Source organism: Anolis sagrei, chromosome 1 (genome assembly GCF_037176765.1).
Source record: "Anolis sagrei isolate rAnoSag1 chromosome 1, rAnoSag1.mat, whole genome shotgun sequence".
In the NCBI taxonomy this organism is placed as follows: Eukaryota; Metazoa; Chordata; class Lepidosauria; order Squamata; family Dactyloidae; genus Anolis; species Anolis sagrei.
In genome coordinates, this window is record NC_090021.1 from 164,808,146 (window position 1) to 164,825,286 (window position 17,141).

At 41.0% G+C, this 17,141-nt stretch overlaps 1 protein-coding gene across 1 annotated transcript in view; it reads left to right on the forward strand.

Moving 5' to 3' along the window:
- The first annotated feature begins 894 nt into the window (after positions 1–894).
- Positions 895–17,141, forward strand: part of CDK15 (cyclin dependent kinase 15) — a 73,528-nt gene continuing 57,281 nt past the window's right edge. The window contains exons 1-6 of the mRNA XM_067470090.1: positions 895–1,135; positions 2,456–2,602; positions 3,631–3,728; positions 9,589–9,668; positions 15,269–15,363; positions 15,962–16,024. Of these exons, the coding sequence (XP_067326191.1) occupies positions 944–1,135; positions 2,456–2,602; positions 3,631–3,728; positions 9,589–9,668; positions 15,269–15,363; positions 15,962–16,024 (675 nt within the window). The 5' untranslated portion in view covers positions 895–943. The remainder of the gene's footprint in view (positions 1,136–2,455; positions 2,603–3,630; positions 3,729–9,588; positions 9,669–15,268; positions 15,364–15,961; positions 16,025–17,141) is intronic.

The window sequence follows — 17,141 nt, forward strand, 5'->3', positions numbered from 1 at the left end:
TCAAGGCCTATTTTCCCCAGACTCCATCAGTGTTCACATTTGGGCATATTGAGTATTCGTGCCAAGTTTGGTCCAGATCCATCCTTGCATGAATCCACAGCACTCCTCTGAATATAGGTGAACTACAACTCCCAAACTCAAGGTCAATGCCTACAAAACCCTTCCAGTGTTTTCTGTTGGTCATGGTAGTTCTGTGTGCCAAGTTCGGTTTAAATCCATTGCTGGTGGAGTTCAGAATGCTCTTTGATTATAGATGAACTATAAATCCCAGCAACTTCAACTCCCAAATTACAAAATCAATCCCCCCCCCCCCCCAACCCCACTGGCATTCACATTAGGGCATATTGGGTATTTGTGCTCAATTTAGTAAAATTAGAGGTATCAAGTAGCAACGAAAACAATATTATGGTTGGGGGTCACCACAACATATGGAACTGCATTAAGGGGTCACGACATTAGCAAGGTTGAGAACCACTGATTTAGACGATTGATAAAAAAGTTATAAAGCTGCAGGAACAGCAAAACATTGAAAACAGAAATGGGAATCAAGCATATATGAGGCTAACTGTAGATTATTGTAGAATATTTTGTAATTATTTTGTAAATACTTTGTAATGTATCTTTGTAAACAAAGGTATATTTAGCTACAATTTCCCATTCTGTAGATGCACGCCAACCCAATTTTTGCTAATAGCATTAGGATTGTAAGAAGAGACAAATGCTGAAGAAAAAAGACAGCCTATGAAACCTTAGGATTATTACAAACAAGCTTCACCCCCTCCCCCCCTTTTAAACACCAATCTTGGATTGGCAGCTTTCAAAATCAGGTTTAGTAAAGCCAAAATGAATATGAAACAAGGGGCCTTTGGAGGTTGGAGGAGACGGTTTCTTGAGTCATGAGACCATTTGTAGCAGAGACCTCATGCAAGTCACATGAACATTCATGCCTTTCGAATTTCTGGCAAAGAAAAGGATGAAAAGAGAGAAAACCAAGCAGTCAAGAGGACAGGAAAACATGGGGGACATCCTATGCGGAAATGTTCCCAATCCTACATGCAAATGTTGCTGTGAAGAGGCAGAAGTCTCATTACAACAGGACAATATTCAGCCCCAAAGAGAGGAGCAAGCTTTTAAAGTAAGTAGCTTTCCAGAGAAGATCTGGGGTTTTATATTTCTTTGGGACAAGGGACACAGTTTTCATGGAATGTATATACAAAATGTTTTAAATAGATTCTCAGGCCACTTCTACACTGCCATATACAATTCAGATTATCTTCTTTGAACTGAATTATATGGCGGTGGAGGCTGATGTAATACAGTTCAAAGCAGATAATGTGGATTATATAGCAGTGTAGAAGGGGCCCCAGTTGAAGTTATTCCCCCAAAAAACCTTAAGAGTAATTATTAGTTGTAGGGAAAGCAAGGAGGAAATTTTATTGCATTGACATAAGTATAGCTGGGGTGCATGTGTGCTTTTATAATGCATGGAGTTTCTTTGCATAAGAGGACATATCGTATTTTCCAGCATATAAAACGACTGGGTGTATAAGACGACCCCCAACTTTTCCAGTTAAAATATAGAGTTTGGGATATAATCGCCTCTTCCAACGCACACCAAATAAAATTTTTAAACGCATCAGATTTGATTTCAATATGGTAATTTTCCTATTACTGTACCTCCTTCTCTGCCTCTCAGATCTCGCACATGTGCACCTGCACCGCTTCACTGCAGTCTTCAGGAGTGAGATCTGAGAGGCAAAGGAGGAGGTACGGTAATAGGATACAAGGGCAGGCCAAACAGGTAAAAGAGGTGTGTTTGTCTGGGCCCAGAGCCACTCTATCTCTTTTTTCCATACCCCGGGCGCCCCGGATGCCTGCAGCTTGCTCCGGCCTTCACTTACACCTTCCTGGTGAGGTGCCCCTTCACCTCACCATTGGGACCACATTAAGTCCACAAATCCTGATGAATGGATTTTCTTCTATTGTACTTGTACAACGTTGCCCTTAATGCTTTCTTACAGTCGCTGCATACGGCAGGGACACAGCCACTACCATTTTTTAGCTCCCTCCACCATATGCAGCAACCACAGATTCTTTAGTCTGGATTGGAAGTTTCAGCACCTGCTCTATAAGACGACTCCTGGCGTATAAGACTACTCCTGCGTATAAGACTACTCCCGCGCAGAAGACGGCTCCCGTGTATAAGACGACCCCTGACTTTTGAGAAGATTTTCTTGGGTTTAAAAGTAGTTTTATATGCCAGAAAATATAGTACATCTGTGCACACCCCACATAGAAACAATACAGATTTTATGACACTTTAAGACAATTTACTTGACACTTTCTTGAATCAGGGCTAAAGGTAAAAAATTGAAGAGCAGGATATGGAGATCGAGCACGGACAATGATGGGATCTTTTTCGTGTTGAAGTTGGTTGCCTTTTTCTCCCTTCCAGCCCGCAGGTACACGCAGAAAGCCACAACCACTGAATTCCTCACAGCCTCAATGGTTCCATACACTTCAGATACCAAAACCAAGACGACGACAACGCCGTTTCAGTGATTCTTTCCAAGAGCAGGATTTTGCTGTGGGATGTCAGTGGGTGAGTGTGCATCATCCAACAATTCACATAATAATAATAATAATAATAATAATAATAATAATAATAATAATAAAGTACAGGTGGTCCCAGTGGTAATCGGCGCACTGGGTGCCATACCAAAAGATCTCAGCTGGCATTTGGAAACAATAAACATTGACAAAATCACGATCTGTCAACTGCAAAAGGCCACCTTACTTGGATCTGCGCACATCATTCGAAAATACATCACACAGTCTTAAATGCTTGGGAAGTGTTCGACTTGTGATTTTGTAATATGAAATCCAGCATATATATCTCTCATTTTAGTGAGTGGATTCAGCTTTGTGGAGAACTCTTAGAAGTCTGTACAGAGCAAAAATGTAATGCATTACAGAAAAAAATACAACCTAGTTTTTGATATGCACGTTAGAAAGACTGACTTTCAGGCAATCCTGAGTGCATCTCCTCTCCTTTTGGACACCCACAACTAATAATTGTTCAGCAGGGTATAATATGGTGCAAGCCATGTGATTATTTTTAAAACCAGGTTAATGATAGGTATCTCTCCTATTTGTTCCCTCTACTTTTTTTTTTACAGCAATAGCTATTTATTTATTTATTTATTAAAATTTATTTATGTCACTTTTATCCCGCCCATTTCAGCCCGAAGGCGACTCAGGGCGGCGTACAATCGGCAACAATTAAATGTCGTATATAAATACATACATCGGTTAAAAGCAAAAAAATTACATCATAGTACATTTAAAAACTGTAAAAGCAATAAAAACAATAGGAATTATAAAACTATGTCTTCCCCATTCAATTCATCAACCATTTCCATCATCTTAGCCATTTCTTGTTCATATTCCAATTTGAGTTTATCTGGTCATGCTGAGATTCAAACGCTTGCTCAAAGAACCATGTTTTTACTCTTTTTTGAAAGGTCAGGAAAAGCGGTTTAATTAGAGGTTTATTGCTTAATATACTTTGAACTCATGCCAAAGCCAACTATGTTTTCTGTCCTCTGCTTTCCCTGTCTTCCATTTAAGGAAAGAAAAAGTCTCCCATTTGGAAAAACCTCATCCTACTTAAACCTGGAGAAGCTGAGTGAGAGTTCTCATTCCACTGTGTACAAAGGGATCAGCAGGTAAGTGTTTTGCATTGTGTGAACATATAATAATTACTCAGTGTCCCATAAAGTCCCATAAAGAAATTAATTAATTCAAAGCACACAAAAATAATATCCCAAACAAAGATTGTAGATACTAAATATTCCAGAATTCAAATTAGATGTTTAGAGAGAAGCAGATTGCTATAATATAACAATCTCTAGACCTCTTGACTATAAAAAATAGCCTTACATTTGTTGTGAAGGGACATCAGGGGAAATATGCAACATAAAAGAAATTGCTGTAATGAAAAAAATAGATTCTAATTCTAGGTGTTTTCTACAGAGAAAGTAGTCTAAATGCTTTTGTGGTATGAAGTGCACAGAATACCATGTCCACTGCATAAGGAGCTGTGTATCCAAAGAGATGCAAAATTTCCAAAAATGTTGAAGCCTTGAGGAAAATTATTTCTTTTTCTGAAAAAAAATGGAATAAAAATGCAATATTGACACCTATTACAGATTTCAAAAGTCACTTTGTTTTTTCAAAACGTTAAGTGTATTTTATATCACTTGATTTGGTGTAAAATTATAATGTCTAAAAGTCCTTTAAAAATTCATATTAGAAATGGAGGTACAAGATCCTTAAATGTAAAGAATACCAGAATTATATGGAACCTCTTTGATTTTGACAGTTTGAGGAATAGGCAAAAAACTCCCAATGAAGACAAAAAACCCAATGAGTATTAGTAAAACGGGTTAACAGTTCAAAGCTGCTAGTCGGGTTGAGCTTTCGACAGTCAGTCCTAGCTTCTGCCAACCTAGCAGTTCGAAAGCATGCAATGTGAGTATATATAGGTACTCACTCAGCAGGAAGGTAAAAGGATGCCCCATGCAGACATGCCAGCAAAAAGATTGGAGATATCTACAGACAGCACCCTCCTCAGCATGAAAAAATGGATCAAAAGCACCTCCCCATGGCTGGAGTTGAACATTGCCTCCAGATGCTGGAGATGAAATATCTTATCTGCATTGTATGTCATTGTTCAAAGTGTAAAAGGCACTGAATGTTTGCCATATATGTGCACTGTGATCCGCTCTGAGTCCTTCTTGGGAGATAAAGAAGAATATAAATAAAGATGATGATGATGATGATGATGATGATTATTATTATTTTCTTTGACTTCCAATAGTTCTCCGTTGCCATGATAAGAACTGAGAAAAGGAAAGCAGGACCAAATATTGTAATGATCATCCACCCTACATAATCTTTCACAAAGGCTTTCTTTGTGAGTCCCTTCGGGGAGACAGGGCTTAATAATAATAATAATAATAATAATAATAATAATAATAATAATAATGTTTGACTTGTAATTTTGTGATACGAAATCCAGCATATATATCTCGTTTGCTGTGACATACTGTGTTTTTGTGTCAGTAAAATAATAATAATAATAATAATAATAATAATAATAATAATAATGACCCTTGCTTTAAGCATTTTATTCCTTCTAAACAAAGATGTTTATTTTTTCCAATTTTTTTGAAAAGAAGTGGCTTACGGGAAAAACAGCAAAGTCATTCCCCCCCCCCCCCCCCCCCCGGGCCTTTACTTTCTCTGAATATCCAGCTATTTAGTTAGTTCATGTAAAACTGTATAATAGCCTCTTTCAGAAGTCTTGTCTATGTTGTTACAGCAAAATGTGCGCACTTGTTACAACCTAAGTATGCCCCAGTATCACTGGCATATTTCATGTCCAGTTTTGAGAGTAAGTTTCTATTTCTAGATTTGAAGACTGCATGCATATTTGAGAATGTTTACTTCACTTTGAGGCAAAACTATATAGTCTAAGAACATACTGAAAGTGTGAGAATGGTTTTCTATGAAATTACTGTCAGATTGTATTCTAATGCCATCTATTTCATGCAGAGGGAGGAAAACAGCGTTCATATGAAACTGACTTCACTGGGTTTTGAAGCTTTCGAGTTGAAGTTAATTTGGAATCCAATTTGGAGCATATGACTTGAAACATATGTCCTTCCCCTAGTCACATTTGTGTTTTTTACATTCCAACTTCGGAGGTATTTTTGTTTAAGAAAAATACTACATTCTTCCCATACTAATGGCATGTCCTCTATGTAGCAGTCAAGAGCATGCCTGGCCTGCAGGCCTTGCAAATAATCTGAAAACATTTGTGAGGTCTTTTAGCACAGGTCACACAGCTTTGTGTGCTCAACCTTCCTGTGTGCAATCAGAAGACAATAATTTGTGATCCTCTGGGGAGATCCGTGATTCAGCTTTTAAAATTAATGCCAAAGAGGTGACAGAAGAGCTTTTAAGTAGATTCCCCAGAACCAAATCAAATCAAATCTTTATTATAGTCATAAACCAGCATAAGGAGAGTGGGACACAGTCTCATAAAAGCATAGTACATTAAAATCATTCGAATCTAGAGTAAAAACAAAGATACAGAGGTATATTAAAAAGTTAAAACACAAAATGCTAATTAGAGAATAATAATTTTTAAAAGTGACCAGTTATGGCTAACTTATCTATAGGGTGTGATGGTGAAAATGTTTCTAATAGTCAAAATAGGGGGCAGCTGTAACTAGGCAAAGAATATGGAAAGTGGCATTATAGACATTCAGGAAGACCAATGGATCATTGAGAGATGCACCTGGTCAATACATTTGCAGACAAAACATTGTTTTCCATGCCCTAACAAATAGACATGAAGAGCAGGCAGGATTTTTTCTTTTAATATTTATTTGTTGTTGGGCAATTCCATGCTCATGTTGCTGTTACTGTTTTTTTTTTTGTTCATGTTGTGACTCTGTATGCTTTGATGTTGTTGCTTGGAAACCGCTCTGAGTCCCCCCAGGGAGATAGAGCAGTATACAAATAAAGTTATTATTATTATTATTATTATTATTATTTGAAACACAACAAGATGAGTCCACAGCAGACACTCTGCTGGCTGTTGAATTGGATCACACATCTGGCTCAGACTATCCCGTGCACCCTTTGGTCTTGTCCCACTAACCATGAAAGATGACTTCCAATCCACATGGAAGCAGGCGGTAGCATCAAAAATCTCCTCATTGGGATTTTCTCCAGGTCTACTACTCGCTATGGATTACAATCAAGCCAAAGCACTTATTAAACAACGTATCACAGACACAGAGTGACAACTAGATCTGGCCTTGGTTCCAACCTTCCTTATCAATGAAGACAGCAGATATCTTGCCTCCCCTATGGCATATTTAACAAACTTAGAGGTTCCTCTTCATCGAAGGGCTTTCACCCTGGCTCGATGCCACGCTCTCCCATCAGCTGTACTTGAAGGCTGCTACCAGAAGATCCCTTTCCCAGTGCCCCTGTGACTCGGGTCATGTAGAAAAAATAGAACATGTGCTCCTTCAGTGCCCGCTCTACAGGGATATCCGTTAGGCCTGTGCGGTTTCGTTCGTTAATTCGTTATTTCGTTATTAATTCGTTATTTTTACCACATCCGACGCGATTTCAAAACACATTTTCAAACCCGGAAGGGTTTAAAAATATCGAAACAGCAGCCCCATATATTTTACGAGCTTCAGCTCGTGTCGTTAATGGGATGGAGGCTGCTGAGTGCTGCTGGTGCCTGGGAGCCAATCCGGCGCTCCCAAGCACCCCAGCAGTGCACCGTGGCAGGAGCCGGAGCCGATTGGATGGCGCGCGCGCGCTCACCCTTACAACCGGCCTCCGCGCGCCATCCAATCGGCTCCGGCTCCTGCGCCCTCCTCCTCCTCCTCCTCCTCCTGGCACTTCCTGCAACACAGCTGGGAGGAGGAGGAGGAGGAGGAGGAGGGCGCAGGAGCCGGAGCCGATTGGATGGCGCGCGCGCGCGCTCACCCTTACAACCGGCCTCCGCGCGCCATCCAATCGGCTCCGGCTCCTGCGCCCTCCTCCTCCTCCTCCTCCTCCTGGCACTTCCTGCAACACAGCTGGGAGGAGGAGGAGGAGGAGGAGGAGGAGGGCGCAGGAGCCGGAGCCGATTGGATGGCGCGCGCGCGCGCTCACCCTTACAACCGGCCTCCGCGCGCCATCCAATCGGCTCCGGCTCCTGCGCCCTCCTCCTCCTCCTCCTCCTCCTGGCACTTCCTGCAACACAGCTGGGAGGAGGAGGAGGAGGGCGCAGGAGCCGGAGCCGATTGGATGGCGCGCGGAGGCCGGTTGTAAGGGTGAGCGCGCGCGCCATCCAATCGGCTCCGGCTCCTGGGCCCTCCTCCTCCTCCTCCTCCTCCTGGCACTTCCTGCAACACAGCTGGGAGGAGGAGGAGGAGGAGGAGGGCGCAGGAGCCGGAGCCGATTGGATGGCGCGCGGAGGCCGGTTGTAAGGGTGAGCGCGCGCGCCATCCAATCGGCTCCGGCTCCTGCGCCCTCCTCCTCCTCCTCCTCCTGGCACTTCCTGCAACACAGCTGGGAGGAGGAGGAGGAGGAGGAGGGCGCAGGAGCCGGAGCCGATTGGATGGCGCGCGGAGGCCGGTTGTGTGAGTTTTCAGGGCTGTATGTATGACCATGTTCCAGAAGCATTCTCTCCTGACATTTTGCCCACATCTATGGCAGGCATCCTCAGAGGTCTGTTGGAAACTAGGCAAATGGAGTTTAAAAAATGTTTTGTAAATATTTACAAAATTTCGTAAATAACAAAACATTTTTTTGGAAAGTTTTGTAAATATTTTAAATATCGAAACAAAAAAACACCCCAATTACAAATCGATTTTAGAAACAAATTTTTTCTTGATCAAACATTCCTACCGTGCCAGGCTTATCTTACCTCTGATATACAAGCACCCAGGCCATTCAGGTCAATTTTATACCTCCATGCTACTTGCAGATATTAATTCAGCTACAACCTACAATGTTGCAAAGTTCTGTGCAGCAGCATACAAAATCCGCCAGGGAATGACTAGTCCCAAAAGTTAACTGTGTGTCCCGTAATCTTCTTCTCTGAATCTAAAATTTGGTGATGGATCTGGGCATTGTATGTTTTTACCCTGTTTCTCCTTCCCTTCTGTTCCCTCACCCATATTGTGCTTCAGTAGTTATATTTATATTTTTAATGTACCAAACATACCAAATTTGTATGAAAATGTGACTATTTCCTGTACTGGTCAATGACCGAAATAAATTATTTGATTTGACACGTCGGACACTTCCCAAGTGTCTAGGACTGTGTGATGTATCGGTGAATAATGTGTGCAGATCCCAGTAAGGTGGCCTTCTACAGCTGGCAAATGGTAATTTTGTCAGCGCCGATTGTGTTTAAGTGCAGGCCAAGGTCTTTAGGCACTGCACCTAGTGTGCCGATCACCACTGGGACCACCTTTACTGGTCTGTGCCAGAGTCTTTGCAGTTTGATTTTTAAATCCTCATATCGTGTCAGCTTTTCCAGTTGTTTCTCCGCAATCCTACTGTCACCTGGGATTGCCACATCAACAATTCATATTTTGTTTTTTAACATGATTGTGAGGTCAGGAGTATTATTATTATTATTATTATTATTATTATTATATCCGGCTGTATATCGGACTTGTAGTCACAGTCAAGACAGCTATGTGTGGTAAACTGCATCTTTTGCAAAAGTTTTGCTTTTATGAGAAATCATAGAATAATAAGAGTTGGAAGAGACCACATTGGCTGTCTAGTCCAATCCCCTGCCATGCAGGAAAAGCACAATCAGGAGAACCAAAAGGAACAAATAATTAACAGGTAGTGGATCGTCAACATAAATGAACAGTTCTGAGAATGGGAGGAGTGTAAGAAGTGGACTTTCTCTGAGTGTACTGTACATAATACATCCAATTGCAATGTTATGCTTATGCATTGAGATTCATGAGTTATGCTCTGTCCCACTAGAATATATGGACAGCTGGTAGCTATGAAAGTCATCAGCCTGAAGACAGAAGAAGGAGTCCCTTTTACAACCATAAGAGAAGGTAAGAGATTCAGGGTGAGCACAGAGGTTATCTCTCCTAGCAATCAATCCCTGAATCTATTTTTTACCATTGGAACTATATTCTGACCATTAAATATAAAGAAAATGGCCACTGAGTACATACAGATTGCATTTTCCTTCCTTCCAACTCCCATCACTTAACTATCAATGAACAAGTGTCCTTAGCTGAGATGACAACGCTGTTCTCATCATACATTGAAATGTGAGACACAGAAGGGAATTGAATTGAATGTGCTGCTACTCCTATCAGTGATGATTCCATATGAGAGGCAGTGTGTTGTAGCAGTTTGAGCACAGGACTATGGCTTTGGAGACCAAGATTCAAATATTCACGTTGCCATTAAACCCCAATGGGTGACCTTGGCCAGGTCACTCTCAGTCTCAGAGAAAAGCAAATCCCCAGTGGATTCCAGTTCTATTTATAGCTATTTTACCACCTTTACAAATGTCACTCTCCCTACAATCATGAGTTTTTCCTCCAAGAAAAAATAAGAAATACATGAGGGTCTACTGGATTAATGGATTGCACCAGGAGTGTCCAAAGAGATCACAATCCCTGTTTTATTATGATCATACTTTTACTGTGTTATATGGATTTAGAAAAGTGTTATACATCCAATATAAGGCTTCCCTGATGCTGTTATTTAACACTTGCAAAGCATTTACCAATTTCCTATATGCTGTACATAGATTCTAAGTTAGGACTGTTAGGGAAATTTCCCCAAAACAGCAGAGTATTTATAAGTCCAAGAAGAATACAGTGATACCTTGACTTAAGAGTTTAATTCAGTCTGTGACTGAGCTCTTAATTTAAGATTTTCTGATCTCAAAATGAATTTTCCCATTGATTAATCTGTTGCAGCCTCCCAACCCCCCATTTTTTTCTAATGTGTATACATATTTATTTATTTATAGCATTTATATTCCGCCCTTCTCGCCCTCAAGGGGATTCACAACATATAAACGGCAAACATTCAATGCCGAAACATATTATACCATACACATACAAAAGCATTAAAATCACATATCTCGACGTTAAAATCCACTAGTTAAAACTGCCTCAACAACAATATTGAATTTGGTTGGCATACTAAGGGTTCCTATCGCTGCCTCATTGCACAATCCCAAAGGCTCGGTCCCACAGCCACGTTTTTATCATCCTTCTGAAGGACAAGGGGAAGAGGGCTGACCTACCTGATCTCATTAGGAAGGGAGTTCCATAGCTGAGGGGCAATGACTGAGAAGGCCCTATCTCTCGTCCCCGCCAAACGCGCCTGTGATGGTGGTGGGACCGAGAGTACGGCCTCCCCAGAAGATCTTAATCTCCATGGTGGTTCATAGGGGGAGATGCGTTCGGATAGGTAAATTGGGCCGGGGCCATTTATACATTCACATGTAACAATGAAAAAAGAAAGATCAACTTTAAAATGGTAGAAGCACAAAATTGTGGCAAGGAATCACAAAGCACGAAGTGAAGAGGCAGAAGCATCATTTTCTTTATACTGTACTCATTCCAGCCTCCCCCCCTCTTGCTCTCTTTCCCTCTCTCTCTTCATGAAGCCAAACATACCCGGAATAAAAATAACACCAAATCAACTAACCTCCAGATTGGACTACTGTAATGCACCCTTGAAAACGGCCCGGAAATTCCAACTGGTTCAATGAGCGGCGGCCAGGTTGCTAACTGGAGCTCCTTACAGAGAGCGGTCAACCCTCCTGTTTAAGGAGCTCCATTGGCTGCCCTTCATTTACCGGACCCAATTCAAGGTACAGGTGCTTACCTACAAAGCCCTAAACGGTTTGGGAACCGCCTACCTGCGTGACCGCATCTCTGGGTACGAACCCACACGATCTCTTCGATCATCTGGAGAGGCCCTGCTCACGCTCCCACCACCATCGCAAGCGCGATTGGTGGGGACGATCGGTGGTGGCCCCTAGACTCTGGAACTCACTCCCCAGGGATATTAGACAAGCCCCAACTCTGGCAGTCTTTAGGAGGAGCCTGAAAACGTGGCTGTTTCAGTGTGCCTTCCCATAATAAGGAAACTCCCAGCAATATGTCCTCAAGTGCACTTTAATAATGGTTTTGGATTGTCTGCACATTTTTTCACTCTCCAAAACCTTTATTCCAATTACATGTTACCTGTTCATGCCCAGCATTATTTTTTTTAAATTTAATTATTACATTTGGCCCAGCCATAGGTTTTTAAATGCATTGTGTTATTGTTATTGTTTTTGCTTATTTTGCTATGAGTTTTGTATTGTTTTTCTATTATTGCTGTTATTCTTATTGTTGTATTGTGGGCTCGGCCTCATGTAAGCCGCACCAAGTCCCTGGGGAGATGGTAGCGGGGTACAAATAAAGTATTATTATTATTATTATTATTATTATTATTATTAACCCAAAATTCTGCAAAGTGGGCAAGAGCAAAGTGGACAGCAATCTCCCAAAGCAGACAAGAACACAAGGCTTAACTCAAAATGCTGCTCTTATGTCAATGTGAAATCTTGGCTGAGCGGCAGCTCTTAACTCAAAACACTCTTAAGTTGGGATGCTTTTTAAGTCAAGGTTCCACTGTGCTTAGTAGAGCATTCAGCTCACAGTAAGCAAAAGCAATACATTGTGGCTGTGAAGAATTCTTGAGCTTAAGGAAGCAAGATACGGAGTTCAATCTTAAAAGTTTCAAAAGGTTTATTAAAACATAACAACTACACTTCTTGATAGAAAGGGATTGCATTTAAGTTTTCTCTCTAACTCCATGGCACCTAGGGCCAAACAAAAGGAAATTTTTTGAAATACTACATTTTCCTATTCACACACAACTAGAGAGAAACATGGACTGAAAAGATCAGAATGCAAGGGTGGTGGTGAATGAATGATCACAAGGTCTTAAAACAAAGGAGCATGTATCCTGAAGAAGTTCCATTCTGTGTCATCAATTAGGATGGGAGGAGAAGGACAGAGAGTGAGAGAAAACAACAACAGGCATTCAGGAATGAGGGGGAAGGGATTCCCTCAACCTAGCTGAATTCTATTGGCTTCTCATTGAGGACTACTGACTTGAGTGGAGTGAGACTGAATTCCAATAAGGTCAATGAATCCTTGACCTAATGCACACCTTTAAAAAACAGGGCAAGAGGATTAGGATGGAAAAATAAAAGCAAGTACTGAAAAGAGTATAGTTCACTAATGGCTGGTATTCTTACATCTTGGACATATATGACCTGGATTCAAGTGAATTGTTTGTATTTATATATAATTTGTCTTTTATTTACACATGTGATTCTTTTTCTTGATGTGCTGCAATACTTTTTTGAGAGTGAACTTTACTTGCACTTTATTTTATTCAGTCTTGTTAGGAGAAATCACCATACCAGGCAAAATGTTTGTAGTTTTCTTGATGTCGGATTTACGTATTTGCTTCAGTTTCTATTTATTTCAGACCTTTAGAGGCTCCGGCTCACATAGATGCGATATCCAAACATCTTGTTTAAATTACCTTTAAAACAATTGCTTTCATCTGCTTGGAAGTCCCGATGGAATTGTATTTTCTTTCTTTGCTAAGGAGAAAGGGAAAGCGAATAAGCAATTTTGTGCCCATCTCTTGAGAGATCATAGCCCGCAGGTAGATATGTGCCTGAAACCGCAACTTTAGTTTCTTTTTCCCAATAAGGTCTGTGTTTTATGATTCACCCTGCAACCCACAGGACACACTAGAGAGTGTCCAATAAAAAAGGCTGAAGAGTTATTAAGTTTCATAGTTCACAATAATGTTTATTTATTTATGTTAAAATGTTTAAACTCCACTTTATTCCTAAAGACTTCTAGACTGCTTATGATACAGTCAAATTTTGTTGTTGTTCATTTGTTCAGTTGCTTCTAACTCTTCGTGACCTCATGGACCAGCCCATGACAGAGCTCCCTGTCTGCCGTCACCACCCCCAGATCCTTCAAGTTCAAGCCAATCACTTCAAGGATACCATCCATCTAAGGATACCACACAATCTCTCCGATCATCTGGAGAGGCCCTGCTCACAATCCCACCTGCGTCGCAAACGCGATTGGTGGGGACGAGGGACAGAGCCTTCTCCGTGGTGGCCCCCGACTCTGGAACTCTCTCCCAAGGACTTCAGACAAGCCCCAACATTGGCAGTCTTTAGGAAGAGCTTGAAGACGTGGTTGTTCCAGTGTGCCTTCCCAGAATAGGAAACTTCTAGCATCATGTCCCAAATGCACTTTACTAGAGATTTAAGATTGTCTGCACACCGCACCTATCTCCAAAAACCTATCCATCTCACCTGTCATGCTCAGCATTTTAAATGTTTTAATTATTACATTTGGCCCCGCCTAAGTTTTAAATGCGTTGTGGTGTTATTGTCTAATGTTTATTGCTATTGTTTTAATGTTTATTGCTTGTTTTGTGAGTTTATTTATTGTTGTATTTGTTATGCTGTTGTTTTATTGATGTGTTGGGCCTCGGCTTCTTGTAAGCCGCACCGAGTCCTTTGGGAGATGTTAGCGGGGTATAAATAAAGGATTATTATTATTATTATTATTATTATTATTATTATCTTGCCCTTGGTCAGCCCCTCTTCCTTTTTCCTTCCATTTTCCCCAGCATAATTGTCTTCTTTAAGCTTTCCTGTCTTCTCACGAAGTGGCCAAAATACTTCATCTTTGCCTCTAATATCCTTCCCTCCAATGAGCAGTCGGACTTTATTTCCTGGAGGATGGACTGGTTGGATCTTCTCGCAGTCCAAGGCACTCTCAGAACTTTCCCCCAACACCAGAGTTCAAAAGCATCCATCTTCCTTCGCTCAGCCTTCCCTAAGGTCCAGCTCTCACATCCGTAGGTTACTACAGGGAATACCATTGCTTTTACTATGTGGATCTTCGTTGCCAATGTGATGCCTCTACTCTTCACTATTTTATTGAGATTGGTCATTGCTCTCCTCCCAAGAAGCAAACGTCTTCTGATTTCCTGGCTGCAGTTTGCGTCTGCGGTAATCTTTGCACCTAGAAATACAAAGTCTGTCACAGTCTCCACATTTTCTCCCTCTATTTGTCAGTTATCAATCAGTCTGATTGCCATAATCTTGGTTTTTTTAATGTTTAACTGCATAAAACTGCTTTTGCAATTTCTTCTTTAACCTTGATACAGTCAATACCTTTATTAAAAACCTCCCCTGTCCCAGTTTATAACAAAACATAAAATATGAAAAATAATGGAAGAAATTTTGAGAGCTTAAACTGCTAATTAAAAACAATACCATTCCAATAAGGAGAGACAGTGGTTGAAAATATGCCACCCAGTATGGTTGTCCTGGCTGTGAGATTCCAGGAGCTATGGTCACAAAATATAAAATTTTCCAGTCCTGGGATGAGGTTGGCATTTCAATTGCTTATTTGCTTCTGATCTAGATGTTTAATTTGGTTAGGAAAAACAGGAATTTTCATAAGCCTCTGTTTCCTCAAGTTTGGAGGTGTAGACATTGTCCCAGATAAATTGACTTTTGGCAAAGTTGACTTGCCATCTGTGCTTACTAGCAATCTGACCACTGTGTTTGTGTCTTCTTTAGCATCCCTCCTCAAGGGCTTGAAACATGCTAACATTGTGCTTCTTCATGACATCATCCAGACCAAAGAGAATCTGACATTAGTCTTTGAATACATGGTGAGTTGTTTTGCATTAGACTGATTAGTTTAGTTGGCTAGAAACAGTTCCACTGATTGCTCTAAAGATTTGATTTCTGATATTTCTTCTTAAGCAGAAGGCCTTTTGTGTTTTCCTGAATATGACAGAGAAAGACTCTTCACCTTAATGCTCTCTAATGAGCTAAATAAGGGGGTTTTTTTTCAAAAAAATTGAACTAATTTGGAAATACCATGAGTTAAGGGAAATGGCTAGGGGAAAAAACCCTAATAAGGAAGTTAATTAGTGAGTTAATTCAAAGCCCTACATAAGAGAGGCTTTTCCAGGTCCCGCCATGAGAGATAGTAGGAAAATAATTTCCACCCTTTGCATCCTACTAGCATTTCTCTGCATCTTCACCTTAGAAAAAAGCATCTTTTAATGGTTTATTTTAAAAGGATGTTTGTGGATTGATTTTCCCAATCTTGTTCATATTGTATTGTGTTGAAGGCTTCCATGGCCAGAATCACTGGGTTGTTGTAGGTTTTTTCGGGCTATATGGCCATGTTCTAGAGGCATTTTCTCCTGCATATTTTCTCTTGTTCATGTTTCTTTCACTCTTTCTTCCACGATCGTTTAGCACAACGACCTAGCACAGTATATGTCTCAGCATCCTGGAGGACTTCATCCTCATAATGTTATGGTAAGTTATTGAAGAAACAAGAATCCTTTCTCTCTGAAAAAGGCATATTCAGTTGTGAAAAAATGCATTATTGGACTCAGTTTGAGAGAGAGAGATTGAAAGAAACAGATTTCTATCCTGCTTATTGGTTACTTTTTGTGACTGGAAAGCCAAACCATCTTAGAGCAGAACTGGACACTATGGGGAAAAGCTCCCTCAGAAAGCTAATGCAACAAGTGACATCAGTATAGAAAGCCCAGAATTGCACCTAAGATCCAAGCACACCTGCCTTTGCATGGAGCACACTCAGAGGCGGCCCTAGGTAATTTTCAATGGTAAACAAACAGTGTTTTGCCGCCCCCCTCCAACCAATCACTGATCTTTTCTGTTCGTCGTGGGAGTTCTGTGTGCTCAATTCCATCATTGGTGGAGTTCAGAATGCTCTTTGATTGAAGGTGAACTATACATCCCAGTAACTACAAGTCGCATATGTCAAGGTCTATTTTCTCCCAAGAGCACCTCAAGAGCGCCCCTGGGCAAAATCAACTCTACTGCAGAGGCTTACTTTGCGTAAGGGTTGAGTACACTGGGTTGAGCACACTGAGCCCTGAGCACACTGGCACCCATGTGTTGATTTCCTTCCTTCTGATAGCATTCTCTTGTATCACGTGTAAGATCCTGCCTCTGAAAGGATTATCCAACTCTTGTTTACTTTTCAAAGGGGGAGCCTTGTAGATCACAGAGAATCATTTGGATCCTTGCATCTCTTTCTGTGCAGTCAGAGAAACCTCAGGCTTCTGCATATGCTTAGTGTCAAGGGCCTTAAGGAATGGAGGAGTTTGTTACACAAAGCAGGCAAATTGCAATTGCGGCAGAACAATGGTGACTTTGTTTGAACTTATCACATGACATTGCTTCTTTCTCTTTCTCTTCACTATCCCTGTGAGCACTACTGGAAGTCTGTTTCTTTTTACAAAAGGAGATCATTAACAGATTATTTGTTTTTGTAAGAGAAATGCTTTCCAGGCTTTTGCCTGCTGGGAGATCAATAATAAGTAATAAGTCCACGGCCTGCCGTAATTGCAGTTTGCTTGCCTCATGTGGTGAAGTTCTGCTAATTGTGTAGTTAAAGCTGCGT